The 13,869-nt window shown below is 39.7% G+C and overlaps 1 protein-coding gene across 5 annotated transcripts in view; it reads right to left on the bottom strand.

Annotated features, from left to right (window-relative positions):
• The window catches only part of gria3a (glutamate receptor, ionotropic, AMPA 3a), a 169,488-nt gene that overhangs the window by 121,538 nt on the left and 34,081 nt on the right, over positions 1–13,869 (bottom strand). For all 5 annotated transcript variants that reach the window (XR_009061388.1, XM_057821752.1, XM_057821753.1 and 2 more), the window contains exon 3: positions 4,328–4,567. Coding sequence is in view for 4 of the 5 variants with exons in the window: in XM_057821752.1 (XP_057677735.1) it covers positions 4,328–4,567 (240 nt within the window). In the remaining variant the exon portion in view is untranslated. The remainder of the gene's footprint in view (positions 1–4,327; positions 4,568–13,869) is intronic.

Raw genomic sequence — 13,869 nt, 5'->3', positions numbered from 1 at the left:
TTTTATACACATATCCTGGTAAATCCCCATGTAAGGTGACGCAGGGTTTACAGCCGATGTTGCCCAAAATTTTTCTACATCCATATCTATAAAGAATTCAGGGATTTAAGCATTTATTCACAAGAATTTTCACCGGAAAAGCTCTGTTTACATATGGCGGCCGCTAGCTACATTCACTAACAGACTAGCATTGTACCTCGACATATTAACGTAAAATAAATGCTCAGCACACTTTTTTTTTTTTGCTTTTAACCAAGAATCGAGACTGTTTTACTTCCATATCTATTAAGAATTCGGGGATTTAAGCATTTATTCACAAGAATTTTCACCGGAAAAGCTCTTTTTACATCAGTCGGCTGCTAGCTACATTCACTAACAGACTAGCATTGTACTTCGTCATATTTACGTAAAATAAATGCTCAGTGCATGTTTTTTTTTGCTTTTAACCAAGAATCCAGACTGTTTTAAGTCCATATCAATAAAGAATTTGAGGATTTAAGCATGTATTCACAATAATTTTCAACGAAAAATGCTTTGTTTACACCAGGCAGCTATTACTTACATTCACTAACAGACTAGCATTGTACTTCAACATATTTACGTAAAATAAATGCTAACTGCACTTTTTAAAAATCTTTTAACCATGAATTGAGACTGTTTTACATCCATATCTATAAAGAATTCAGGGATTTAAGCATTTTTTTCACAAGAATTTTTGGAAAAGCTCTGTTTACATCAGGCGGCCGTTAGCTACATTCACTAACAGACTAGCATTGTACTTCGACATCATATTTACGTAAAATAAACACTAACTGCATGTTTTTTTTGCTTTTAACCAAGAATTGAGACGGTTTTAAGTTCATATCTATAAAGAATTCTGAGATTTAAGCATTTATTCACAAGAATTTTCAACAAAAAAAGCTCTTTGTCTGTGATTCCACTCGGCCAGCTTTGATGGCCTCACCAACAATGAAGGCCCACTAGTTATTGGCCCCGCGCCCCGTCAATACATTATGAAATCTATGGAGTGGACTATCAAACTAATATCACGTGGCAGCCTTAGTCTCAATACTTGTGCTCAGAAAACGAGGCAGCCGCCTGTTCATCCTTCTGATGAGATGCAACCCCTCCCTCCCTCTGTCTTTGATGAAACCGAATCTGCCAAGTGAATGAGTGGTGATCGCGTTGCCGCAAAGGCCCAACAGGGAGGAGGCAGCCAAAATAGGATGGCTAACGTGCTTCTCTCAGTAAACACAAGCTGTGCGGCATGTGGGAATCCATCCTAAGCTGCGGTGTTTACACTGCGTCTGGCTGCGGACCGTCAAAGACGGCAGGCCGACAAAGTGGCACGATCTGGAGGAGCGACGAGGGCCGCTCAGGGGAGCTGGCGCGCTCCTTAATCATTTTGTCAGCGTCCCACCGGCGGCCTAATTATCGAAAGGTGTCGACCGGCTCCGTCGAGCGAGCGCCTCCGCCCGCCCGAATCGGAGACCGTCTCACCGATGAGTTCAAACGTGACTCAGTTTCGAACGGTTACGTGGGAAGAAAATGGTTTTAGGGAAAAGCGTTTCTGCCGTTCCGCCGATGACACTCAATAGTCTGAGAGTCGATTTGGTAAGTGAGATGATGATTCGACGCCCACTCGAAACGGGAAATATGTAACGAGAGGCGGGGGAAGTCACGGATAACGGAGTGCTCTTGTCCTAGAAATGCTGCGTGGCGGTTTAAAAATATCTGCGACGTGTGAACACGGTGACACGGCAATTATCGGGAGGAAGGATATTCAATTATTGCTTGTTAAATCTGATTTAGAGCCCGTGGCGATCGCAGTCAAAATGGATCGGAGGTCTTTCGCCGTCAATAGCAGTGAAACACGATTATTGACTTTCAGGGATTCGTAGTACTAAAAGTGAAACATCAGTCACTTTGTGGATTGATAGCTGACTGGTGCTTTGACACAAGGGCGTAGGTTTGCATAGGGACAGTAGGGACATAACACTAGCAACTTTTCAGGATGCTCACATTATCCCCACCAACTTTTAAGCAACCTTATTTGCATTATATAATGACTTCAGTTATATAGGTGATTTAGATTGTCTTCCTATATATATGTTGTAAGGATAGAATTGATCCTACCATTATTAAATCAATTTCAGTACTTTCATTATGTTCACTTACACTGACCCTTTTTCACTTGTTGAATGTGCCCGTCCATTTTTCACCTGATACGCACGTTTGATTGGCTGATGATTTGAACCCCCCCACCCCCACACACCCATTCACAGCCGGACTGAAATACAACATGCCGCCTCCCCTGCCCCCTTCAAAGACCAGGGATATCAGAATTTTTTTCCCCGCCAGCAGCAGCCAGTGTAAGTAATGTAAAAAGCCGTCAATGTTGTGGAGGTGGGGAACACTCCACTAATTTTCCCCACTAATTTTGCTACTGCTACAGTGCTTCCAGTCGAATTTACTCACTGAGATTTCGTGAAATAATTAATTAATTAATTAATTAACAGCTAGCTGAAAATAAAATGTAGGCCAAACGTTTTCTGTAACTCTTCACAAGCTTTTCATACACTGTTGCTTTGTATTTTGGCCCATTCCTCCATGCAGATCTCCTCTAGAGCAGTGATGTTTTGGGGCTGTCGTTGTGCAACACGGACTTTCAGCTGCCTCCACAGATTTTCTATAGGGTTGAGATCTGGAGACTGGCTAGGCCACTCCAGGACCTTGAAATGCTTCTTACGAAGCCACTCCTTTGTTGCCCTGGCTGTGTGTTTGGGATCATTGTCATGCTGAAAGACCCAGCCACGTCTCATCTTCAATGCCCTTGCTGATGGAAGGAGATTTTCACTCAAAATCTCTCGATACATGGCCTCATTCATTCTTTCCTTTACACAGATCAGTCATCCTGGTCCCTTTGCAGAAAAACAGCCCCAAAGCATGATGTTTGCACCACGACGCTTCACAGTGGGTATTGTGTTCTTCGGATGCAATTCATTATTCTTTCTCCTCCAAACACGAGAACCTGTGTTTCTACCAAAATGTTCTATTTTGCTTTCATCTGACCATAACACATTCTCCCAGTCGTCTTCTGGATAATCCAAATGCTCTCTAGCGAACCGCAGACGAGCTTGGACGTGTACTTTCTTCAGCAGGGGGACACGTCTGGCAGTGCAGGATTTGAGTCCCTGGCGGCGCATTGTGTTACTGATAGTAGCTTTTGTTACTGTGGTCCCAGCTCTCTATAGGTCATTCACTAGGTCCCCCCGTGTAGTTCTGGGATTTTTGCTCACCGTTCTTGTTATCATTTTGACGCCATGGTGTGAGATCTTGCACGGAGCCCCAGCTCGAGGGAGACTATCAGTGGTTTTATATGTCTTCCATTTTTTCTCTAATTGCTCCCACAGTTGATTTCTTTACACCAAGCGTTTTACCTATTGCAGATTCAGTCTTCCGAGCCTGGTGCAGGTCTACAATTTTGTCTCTGGTGTCCTTCGACAGCTCTTTGGTCTTGGCCATAGCAGAGTTTGGAGTGTGACTGACTGAGATTGTGGACAGGTGTCTTTTATACTGATAATGAGTTAAAACAGGTGCCATTAATACAGGTAACGAGTGGAGCCTCGTTAGACCTAGTAGAAGAAGTTAGACCTCTTTGAAAGCCAGAAATTTTGCTTGTTTGTAGGTGACCAAATATTTATTTTCCACCATGATTTGCAAATAAATTCTTTAAAAATCAAACAGTGTGATTTTCTGTTTTCTTCCCCCACATTCTGTCTCTCATGGTTGAGGTTTACCCATGTTGACAATTACAGGCCTCTCTAATCTTTTCAAGTAGAACTTGCACAATTGGTGGTTGACTAAATACTTATTTGCCCCACTGTATTAGGGTTTCTCTGAAGGATCCAACACCCAGAAAAGTATCAATAACGCACCCTCAGAACTGCTGGGACAGTTGAAGCCAGGTCAGCCTCTTCCTATGCTAACCTTTCAAAGACTACACAAAAGTCTTGAAATAATTGTCCTACATGACGTGAAGAGGAAGCTATGCAGCACACGCACAAGTTACAATATCCGACATTACATCTTGCTGTAATCCAATCAGCTGAATCTAAATGACAAAAAGCTTAATGATAATCAGAGAGTGGTGAAGATGAGACGTCCGCACCTGCGAGTGACTCACTTCGCGGGATTCAATGGAACGCTACTCAGAAGACACGTTCCGTCGCAGCAATTTAGGCTCATTAAAGGCATAGATTGAAATCGAGCCGATGATTGAGGATGTCGTAATTAAGCGCAGATGCGCTCGGAAAGAAGCTCTTACCTCTATCGGTGTCGTAAAGGTAGACAAACTTCTCCCACTTGTAATGGTCCAGGAGACTGAGAACGGCGCCTCGCAAGCCGGGCCTCATCTGGATGACAAACTGTGCGTCCACGTCGATGGGGAAGCTGGGCGTAATGAAGGAGGTGTGCAGCGCCCCGCAGAATGAGGTCAGCGTGTTCATGGACTTCCTGTCGTAAAAGCCAAAGATGGCGTAGACTCCTCGGGAGAACTGAGAGCAGACTGGACGGTGACACACACAAACAGAAAAATGTCACTGGAGCAACACAAAGATAGGTGAAACGTAGCTTTCCGCAGAGGTGGGAGGAAAAAAAATACATTAAGATTTACAGTAAAGCCCTTATTAGATATTCGGGCTACAACTAATAATTGATTAATAAATCAATCCACAACTATTCTGATAATTGATTAATCCGCTTATTTGAGCATCAATGATTCAAATCAAATTTATTTCTATACCCCTTTACAAAAATCCGAAATGTCCACAAAGTGTTTTACAACAACCATATAGTTCATAATAAACAAAAGGCAGGAAAGTATTATACAGTGGAATGAAAATGTATCTGAACCATTTGGAATTTCTCACATTTCTGCATAAAATCACCATCAAATGTGATCTATCTTTGTGAAAATCACACAAATGAAAAAACTGTCTGCTTTCACTATAACCACTAAAGACGATCGGGTCCGATCACGTCATTTTCAAAGTATCGGAATCGGCAAAAAAATATCGAACATGCCTTTTTTTAATATACAGTGGGGAGAACAAGTATTTGATAAACTGCCAATGGGTTTTCCCATTGTTCTCCCCACTGTATATATTTTTGTGTTTAAATCATTTTCTAATTGTATTTAACGTTACAGACAAAATGTCTTACACTCATCCAGAGTAGTTTTGGCTTAAAGTAGGGCTATCAAATTTATTGCGTTAACGGCGGTAATTAATTTTTTAAAATTAATCACATTAAGTAATCAACGCATGCGCTCCACGACCCACTCACGCAATGTCGCGTTCAATCTATAATGTCGCCGTTTTTCCTATATATAGAACTAAAAGGCAGCGTAAAATGAGTAGTGTGAATTTTGACAGCCTTTAGAGCCTTTTTTTAATTGGCTAAAGCCTTACAATCCCTCTCTCAACAATTATAAATATCGTGGGAAGCAATGTGGGGAAGAAAGGTGGTAGTTGATCTTTTTCTTAACACCCTATGTTATTTCCCAACTCAGAGAAGATATATCAATTGGTGCCACTTTGCACAGTCATGGTTACACTTCCCATCATCCATTTGGGCAGAACAGTTAAATGACTACAGTATCATTTACTGAAAGCTCAACAAATACACTAGATGGCAATATTTAGTCACAATATACAAAGTCATATTTATCCTTTAAGAATTACAAGTCTTTCTATCCATGGATCCCTCTCACATAAAGAATGTTAATAATGTAAATGCCATCTTGAGGATTTATTGTCATGATAAACAAATACAGTACTTATGTACTGTATGTTGAATGTATATATTTGTCCAAGTTTTATTCATTTTTTTCTGAATGCATTGCCAAAATGTATATGATCGGGAAAAATTATCGGGAATGATTGGAATTGAATCGGGAGCAAAAAAACAGCAATCGGATCGGGAAATATCGGGATCGGCAGATACTCAAACTAAAACGATCGGGATCTGATCGGGAGCAAAAAAACATGATCAGAACGACCCTAATAACCACCTAAACATTTATAGGTTTTCATATTTGAATGAGGATAGCATGCAAACAATGACAGAAGGGGGAAAAATTAGTAAGTGAACCCGATACTTAAGGACACTTAAAGAGCAATTGAAACCAATTTTTACCAAACAATCTCAGTCAGGTGTATGTCCAATCACTGATGAGTGGTTGAAAGCTGCCCTGCCCACTATAAAACACACACCTGGTAAGAAATATATTGATTAGAAGCATTGTCTGATGGGCATCATGGCTCGGTCAGAAGAGCTGTCTGAAGACCAGCGATCAAGGATTGTTAATTTGTATAAAACTGGGAAAGTATACAAAACCATCTTAAAAGTCTGGATGTTCATCAATCATAAGCTGATTTAAAGGGGGGGGGCCAGGCCCCCCTGGTGGCCGTAAAGTGTCATTGCATGTAATTGACTTTCATGTATATATATTAAATATATATAAGTTGTAAAGCAATAAAACTGCAACAAAAATGAATGAAATGAACAAAAAAACAGATCATGTGACTAGCAACTAAGATGGTCATTTGCTTTGCATATAATTTTCAAAAATAAGAAGAAAAAAAAATAAGGGATGGCAATTTTTTTTTTTCCAAATGATTTTTTTCTTTGATTGAAAATATTGTTTTTGATTGAAGCAACTTTTTGGGGGGGATTAAATGATTTAGACACAAATGTCCTACCCTTAACATGGCCCAAACACAAAAACGATTGCTTCAAAGAAAACTTTTTGGGTGAAAAATGCAAATTTTTCAATCTCAAATATTTTTTCGCATTCAAAAACGTTTTCCATGATTGAAAATTTTCTTTTTTTTTGATTGAAGTAATTTTTTTTTTTTTTTTTGAAAATATATTTTTTTTTGAAGGAACTTATTTTTTGATTGAATAATAAAGACAAAAATGTCCTAGCCAAAATGTGGCCAAAACACAAATCAACATTACTTCAAACAAAAAAAAAATATTTTTTTTTTTAATCAAGAAAAATAGCTTTAACACGCATTTTTTTGAGTTTCAAATGTATTTTTGCATTCAAACACATTTTTTTTTTAATTGAAGCGACTTTTTTTTTTTTTGGTTGAAAATACATATTTTGATTGAAGCAACTTTTTTTTGGATTGAATAATAAAAACACAAATCTACCTCCATATGGCTCCGCCCAGGGGATACAATTTTTGACTGGGGTAACTACATTGGCAAAACACCGGCGGGCGTACCATATTCCACGGATGACGATTTTGGCGAAAAGTATTGCCTAAGCAGCTTGATTTAAAATTCCTCTAAAGAATGCTTGGAAACAAAAAAAATGCTCATTGTCGACTTATTATTATAAATATTCTTGGAAATTAATTCTATTGCTCACACTGCGTTTCGGGGTCATCAACATGTTGTGCGCCCCCTGCCTCAAAAGTCAAACTCCGCCTATGTCATCAATCGACAGTCAGAGAAGTTGACTACAAATGGAGAGAGTTTGGCACTGTTGCTTCTCTCCCGAGGAGTGGCCGTCCATCAAAGATGACGCCAAGAGTTCAGCACAGAATACTCAAAGAGGTTAAAGAAGAACCCTACAGTGTATGCTAAAGACTTACAGAAATCACTGCACTTTCCAATAACTCTGTGCACACATCAACTATATGTAAAACTATGGCCAAGAATCGTATTCATGGGAGGAAGCCACTGTTGTCTTAAAAAAACATTGTTGCTCGTTTAATGTTCTCAAAAACGCACTTGGACACTCCAGAGACGTTTTGGCAAAATATTTTGTGGACTGATGAAACTAAAGTTGAAGTGTTTGGGAGTAACACACAACGTCATGTGTGGAGGAAAAATGGAACAGCTCACCAACATCAACACCTCATCCCCACCATGAAGCAAGGTGGAGGGAGCATCATGATTTGGGGCTGTTCGCTGCCTCAGGGCCTGGACAACTTGCAATCATTAATGGAAGAATGAATTCAAATGTTTATCAGGAAAACCTGAGGCAGTCTGTCAAACAGTTAAAGCTGGAAAGAAAATGGATGCTACAACAAGACAATGATCCAAAACACAGAAGTAAATCAACTTCAGAATGGTTTCAGAAGAACAAAATACACGTTCCGGAGTGGCCAAGTCAAAGTCCAGACTTAAACCCCATTGAGATGCTGTGGCATGACCTAAAGACAACGGTTCATACCAGACATCCCAGGAATCTGACTGAACTACAGCAGTTTTGTAGAGAAGAATGGGCCAAGATTTGTCCTGATCGATGTGCCAGACTGATTTTCAGCTACAGGACACATCTGGTTGAAGTTATTGCTGCCAAAGGGGGGGGGGCACAAAATATTAAATGTGATGGTTCACTTACTTATCTCCCCCCCCCCCCTTCTGTTATTTTTTAATACTATCCTCATTAAAATATGAAAACCTATAAATGTTTGGGTGGTTTTAGTTTAAGCATAGTTTTTTTCATCTGTGTGATTTTGACAAAGATCAGATCACATTTGATGATTTTATGCAGACATGTGAGAAATTCCAAAAGGTTCAGATACTTTTTCATACCACTGTATTACCGTATTGGCCCGAGTATAAGACGGTGTTTTTTTTTTTGCATTGACATAAGACTGAAAAAGTGGGGGTCGTCTTATATTCGCGGTCTAGATGTTATACTCATTCACGACGCTAGATGGCGCCAGATATAATTGAAGCGATGTTCTGTCATGACAGATCTCAGCTACTCTCAAGTTTAACCAGTTTGAATTATTTTATTGCAAAGTTTTTCCTTATTCAAATTTGTTTCAAGGCTACATTTACAGTTAGACTTCACTTTGATGGTTAATGCAGTTATTGCAATTTTGTTGTTTTATCACAATAGATTGGTTTATTTACATTTCAAAAACCAGAAGCCATTCATTTACGAATGTGATTGCATTTTAGTTTACATATTTAAATGTTCAGATATTAAGATTTGAATGAGGCAAAATAAACATGCTTTTTCTCTCAGATATATTATTATAATCAATTGTTTCAGATGTACTGTATTTATTTTCTGTATAAAAATTAATTTGGTGTTCAAAAATTGTTTTTTTAAAAAAATTTGAGTCTTGAAAAAGAGGGGGTCGTCTTATAATCAGGGCAGTCTTATATTCGGGCCAATACGGTATTAAGTTTCTGATGTGAAAATTGAGTGATTTATTAGCTGTTGAAAACTTGCACTACATTAAAAAAAATAAGTTGCTATTTTGGGCAAAAAACAATTTTAAAAAATTTATTAAATCGGGATTTTACTAGGGATCAACTTTGAATTTTTTGATGTCGCTACTCATGGAGACTCATATATGCCTAAGGGAGGTGTGCGTTTTGGTTTTAGGTTGCTAGCGGCTTTGGTTTTGAAAATATTTGAAATATAAGAGGGGGTAATCTTATAATCAGGGCCGTCTTATATTCGGGCCAATACGATATGTTATCTATTTTTTTATAATTGTTCCTAAAGGTAGTAAATAAGTGCAAACAGAACAGGCCCTGAAATAGAGCCTTGTGGCACCCCGCAAGACAATCCAATCATTACCGAGAAGGTGCTATGTTCCAGGCACGACTTAAACCATTCTAGAGCGTTACCACGAATTATAACAATTTTAATAATTTGTGGAGATTATATTAAAACAAAATAGTGACAATAGAAAATTCATAGATTAAAAGCAAAGAATATTTTTTTTTTTCTCCACTGGAATACTGGTGGGTCATCGGCTCCACTTGAACCAAGCTGTGTTGCGGCCCCGTGCCCTCCACTCGTCCTTGGGCTTGTTGCATTGCATCCGCTAAAATAATGAGGCAATCATTCCCCCACTGAAACATGAGCATGCAAATGCGCAAGCCTAAGATGTGCTGTACTGTAGTGTCCGTGATTTATGCGCGGTGCAATCCTCCTCCAAAGGAACCCGCTCCAGCCATCAGAACCGAATGGTGGACGTGACTTATATCAGGTTTACTCGCACACTCAACGATTTAATCACAAATGTTTGATTTAATTTCAGTCCGACAATTTTTGAATGGATGTAACAGCACTTGAAATTCAGGTCGTGTTCCAAAAGGAGAATTAAATCAATCCATAAAGCAGCAATTGGGCCACAAATCTTCCAATTGGACATGGTACTTAAGTTTTTGTATAGGCAGGTTTTCTCCTGAGGGAACAATACAACGAGGAGGTAGAGTCTACAAAGAACATTTGCGTCATTTGTTTTATCACCTAACGGAGATTTTTTTTTCCTTTTTGTACTGCAGCCCAGAATACTAACGCAGGTTTTATAGATGGCATTAATAGTAATAAGAGCAGCCCTCATTACTCTTAAAATCCTCCCACTTTCATTTGTTAAAGGTACTATATGGACTTTTTAGTGTTAATTCAAAATTTTACTCCACGCATGTTCCACCACAGTGGTGGAATGTAACGAAGTATCTGTACTTTACTTGAGTACAGATATGAAGTGGTACTTATCACTTCACTTCATTTTACAGCAGGTATCTGTACTTTTTACTCCACCACCATAGACGTCATGCACATAGGCGGATCTACTATTCAGGCAAAGTAGGCGATCACCTCAGGCCCCCAACCAATAGGGGGCCCCCCAACCAGCTGCCCTTGCCCCAACGAGCAAGGGCTTGGGCCACCGGAGCCAGCAGCACCCCCAACTATTCGTCATGTATAATAATCAGTGTTGGGAGTAACGCCGTTATAAATAATGCCATTACGTAACAGCGTTATTTTTTCAGTAACGGGGTAATCTAACTAATCTTTTTCCGCCGTTAATGCATGTCAGGCAAAGGCACTGGGGAAATTGCTGTGGTTAAATCTTCAATAAATGCACAAGTTTACAGTGAAATTTTAGACAGCTTTCTTATCCCTTTAATTGAAAATATGTTTGTCATTTTCCAATAGGACAATGCATCATGCCACAGAGCTAAAACTGTTAAAACATTCCTTGGAGAAAGACTCATCCGGTCAGTGTCATGGCCTGCAAATAGCCCAGATCTCAACCCTATTGAAAACCTGTGGTGGAAATTGAAAAAAAAAAGGTTCACAATAAGGCTCTGACCTGCAAGGATGATCTGGCAACTGCAATCAAAGAGAGTTGGCACCAAATTGATGAAGAATACTCATCAGGTCCATGCCTCAGAGACTGCAAGCTGTCATAAAAGCCAGAGGTGGTGCTACTAAATACTAGAGAGTGTTTTGATTGTTATTTCTTTGGTTGTTTCTCAGGATTCCATATTTTTGTCCTCAGAATGGAGTGATTCTATGTATATATTTTTTTCCCCTGCACTTGCTCTATAAAGGTAAAATTAACTGACCACCACAATGTTTTCTATTAATTTCTTTTAGTGTTTCTGAATGCTAAAGAGTTGCACTTTTGAACTAATTCATTATTTTTTCAAGCTTTTTATCCGAGTTTGTTTTACATGATAAAATGTCTGAGTAAGTGCTCGTCCATACATTTTGCTAGGGGTTGTATTTTTGGTTTCCTTTTAATTTCCCCTATGTTTTGACATGACTGCTGCACTTGCTTTAAACCCGTTTTTCCATCTATTCGCAGTGATGTAATGTAATGCATTATGTAACAGCTGTTTTTTTTTGCCTGTTTATTTATTTTTTATTTTTTTCCACTGCCAGGTCGGCGTCGCAAATGAAAATTCGTCCTCCGAATGATGAAAGGTTTCAAAGAAATACATTTTGTTTGCTCTTGAATTGGATTTCTTAATACGCAAGTGAACTGTCTGCTGAATGGAGGAAGGGTGAAGGTAACCTAACGTGCTTTGGCGTCCTTCCCTCCTCATCCGCGCCTTCTTTGTTACAGGTCCTGTCGCTTGATAAAATATAACAGGAAGAAGTAGCGTCTACGTGTCTGCCTCTCATCTTTCAGACACTCTTTGGCAAAGCAGCCTCACGGCTCTCCGATGCCGGTGAATCATAACCTTACCTCTATTATGTTGCTGTGAACCTATTGTGTAAGGGAAGCTCAAACTGAGTTGACGTTTAGCTGCACAAGAATGCGGAGGGGCGAAAAAATGCAGCATAGCAGGGAATCACATCCTTCTGTATGGATAACAGGAGACGTGAAAGTGTTAGGGAGGTGAGGTGAGAGAATTTAGGTGTGATGGCATGCCATTTTGCACCGAAAAGTGACAAAAACAACTCATTGTGAAAATGGAAATTTACAGCATTGTAATGGACAACAAACAGTAGCTTGTTCATGTAAAGGTTAGCAAAACTGTATTAACTCATTTGCTCCCAAAAACGTATAAATACATTCTATTTTTAATTGCTTCAGTGTCCCAAAAACGAATTTATTAGAGATGTGGGTCCGATCACTTCATTTTCAAAGTATCGGAATCGGCCAAAAAAATATCAGACATGCCTTTTTTTAATATACAGTGCCTTGCAAAAGTATTCGGCCCCCTTGAACCTTTCACCACATTTCAGGCTTCAAACATAAAGATATAAAATTTTAATTTTTTGTCAAGAATCAACAACAAGTGGGACACAATCGTGAAGTGGAACAAAATTTATTGGATAATTTAAACTTTTTTAACAAATAAAAAACTGAAAAGTGGGGGGGTGCAATATTATTCGGCCCCCTTGCGTTAATACTTTGTAGCGCCACTTTTTGCTCCAATTACAGCTGCAAGTCGCTTAGGGTATGTTTCTATCAGTTTTGCACATCGAGAGACTGACATTCTTGCCCATTCTTCCTTGCAAAACAGCTCGAGCTCAGTGAGGTTGGATGGAGAGTGTTTGTGAACAGCAGTCTTCAGCTCTTTCCACAGATTCTCGATTGGATTCAGGTCTGGACTTTGACTTGGCCATTCTAACACCTGGATACGTTTATTTTTGAACCGTTCCATTGTAGATTTGGCTTTATGTTTTGGCTCATTGTCCTGTTGGAAGATAAATCTCCGTCCCAGTCTCAGGTCTTGTGCAGATACCAACAGGTTTTCTTCCAGAATGTTCCTGTATTTGGCTGCATCCATCTTCCCGTCAATTTTAACCATCTTCCCTGTCCCTGCTGAAGAAAAGCAGGCCCAAACCATGATGCTGCCACCACCATGTTTGACAGTGGGGATGGTGTGTTCAGGGTGATGAGCTGTGTTGCTTTCACGCCAAACATATCGTTTTGCATTGTGGCCAAAAAGTTCAATTTTGGTTTCATCTGACCAGAGCACCTTCTTCCACCTGTTTGGTGTGTCTCCCAGGTGGCTTGTGGCAAACTTTAAACGAGACTTTCTATGGATATCTTTGAGAAATGGCTTTCTTCTTGCCACTCTTCCATAAAGGCCAGATTTGTGCAGTGTACGACTGATTGTTGTCCTATGGACAGACTCTCCCACCTCAGCTGTAGATCTCTGCAGTTCATCCAGAGTGATCGTGGGCCTCTTGGCTGCATCTCTGATCAGTTTTCTCCTTGTTTGAGAAGAAAGTTTGGAAGGACGGCCGGGTCTTGGTAGATTTGCAGTGGTCTAATGCTCCTTCCATTTCAATATGATGGCTTGCACAGTGCTCCTTGAGATGTTTAAAGCTTGGGAAATCTTTTTGTATCCAAATCCGGCTTTAAACTTCTCCACAACAGTATCTCGGACCTGCCTGGTGTGTTCCTTGGTTTTCATAATGCTCTCTGCACTTTAAACAGAACCCTGAGACTATCACAGAGCAGGTGCATTTATACGGAGACTTGATTACACACAGGTGGATTCTATTTATCATCATCGGTCATTTAGGACAACATTGGATCATTCAGAGATCCTCACTGAACTTCTGGAGTG

This window comes from Corythoichthys intestinalis, chromosome 18, assembly GCF_030265065.1.
Source record: "Corythoichthys intestinalis isolate RoL2023-P3 chromosome 18, ASM3026506v1, whole genome shotgun sequence".
Lineage (NCBI taxonomy): Eukaryota > Metazoa > Chordata > Actinopteri > Syngnathiformes > Syngnathidae > Corythoichthys > Corythoichthys intestinalis.
The sequence above is the reverse complement of the archived record's forward strand: the minus strand, read 5'-3'. Positions and strand labels throughout refer to the sequence as shown.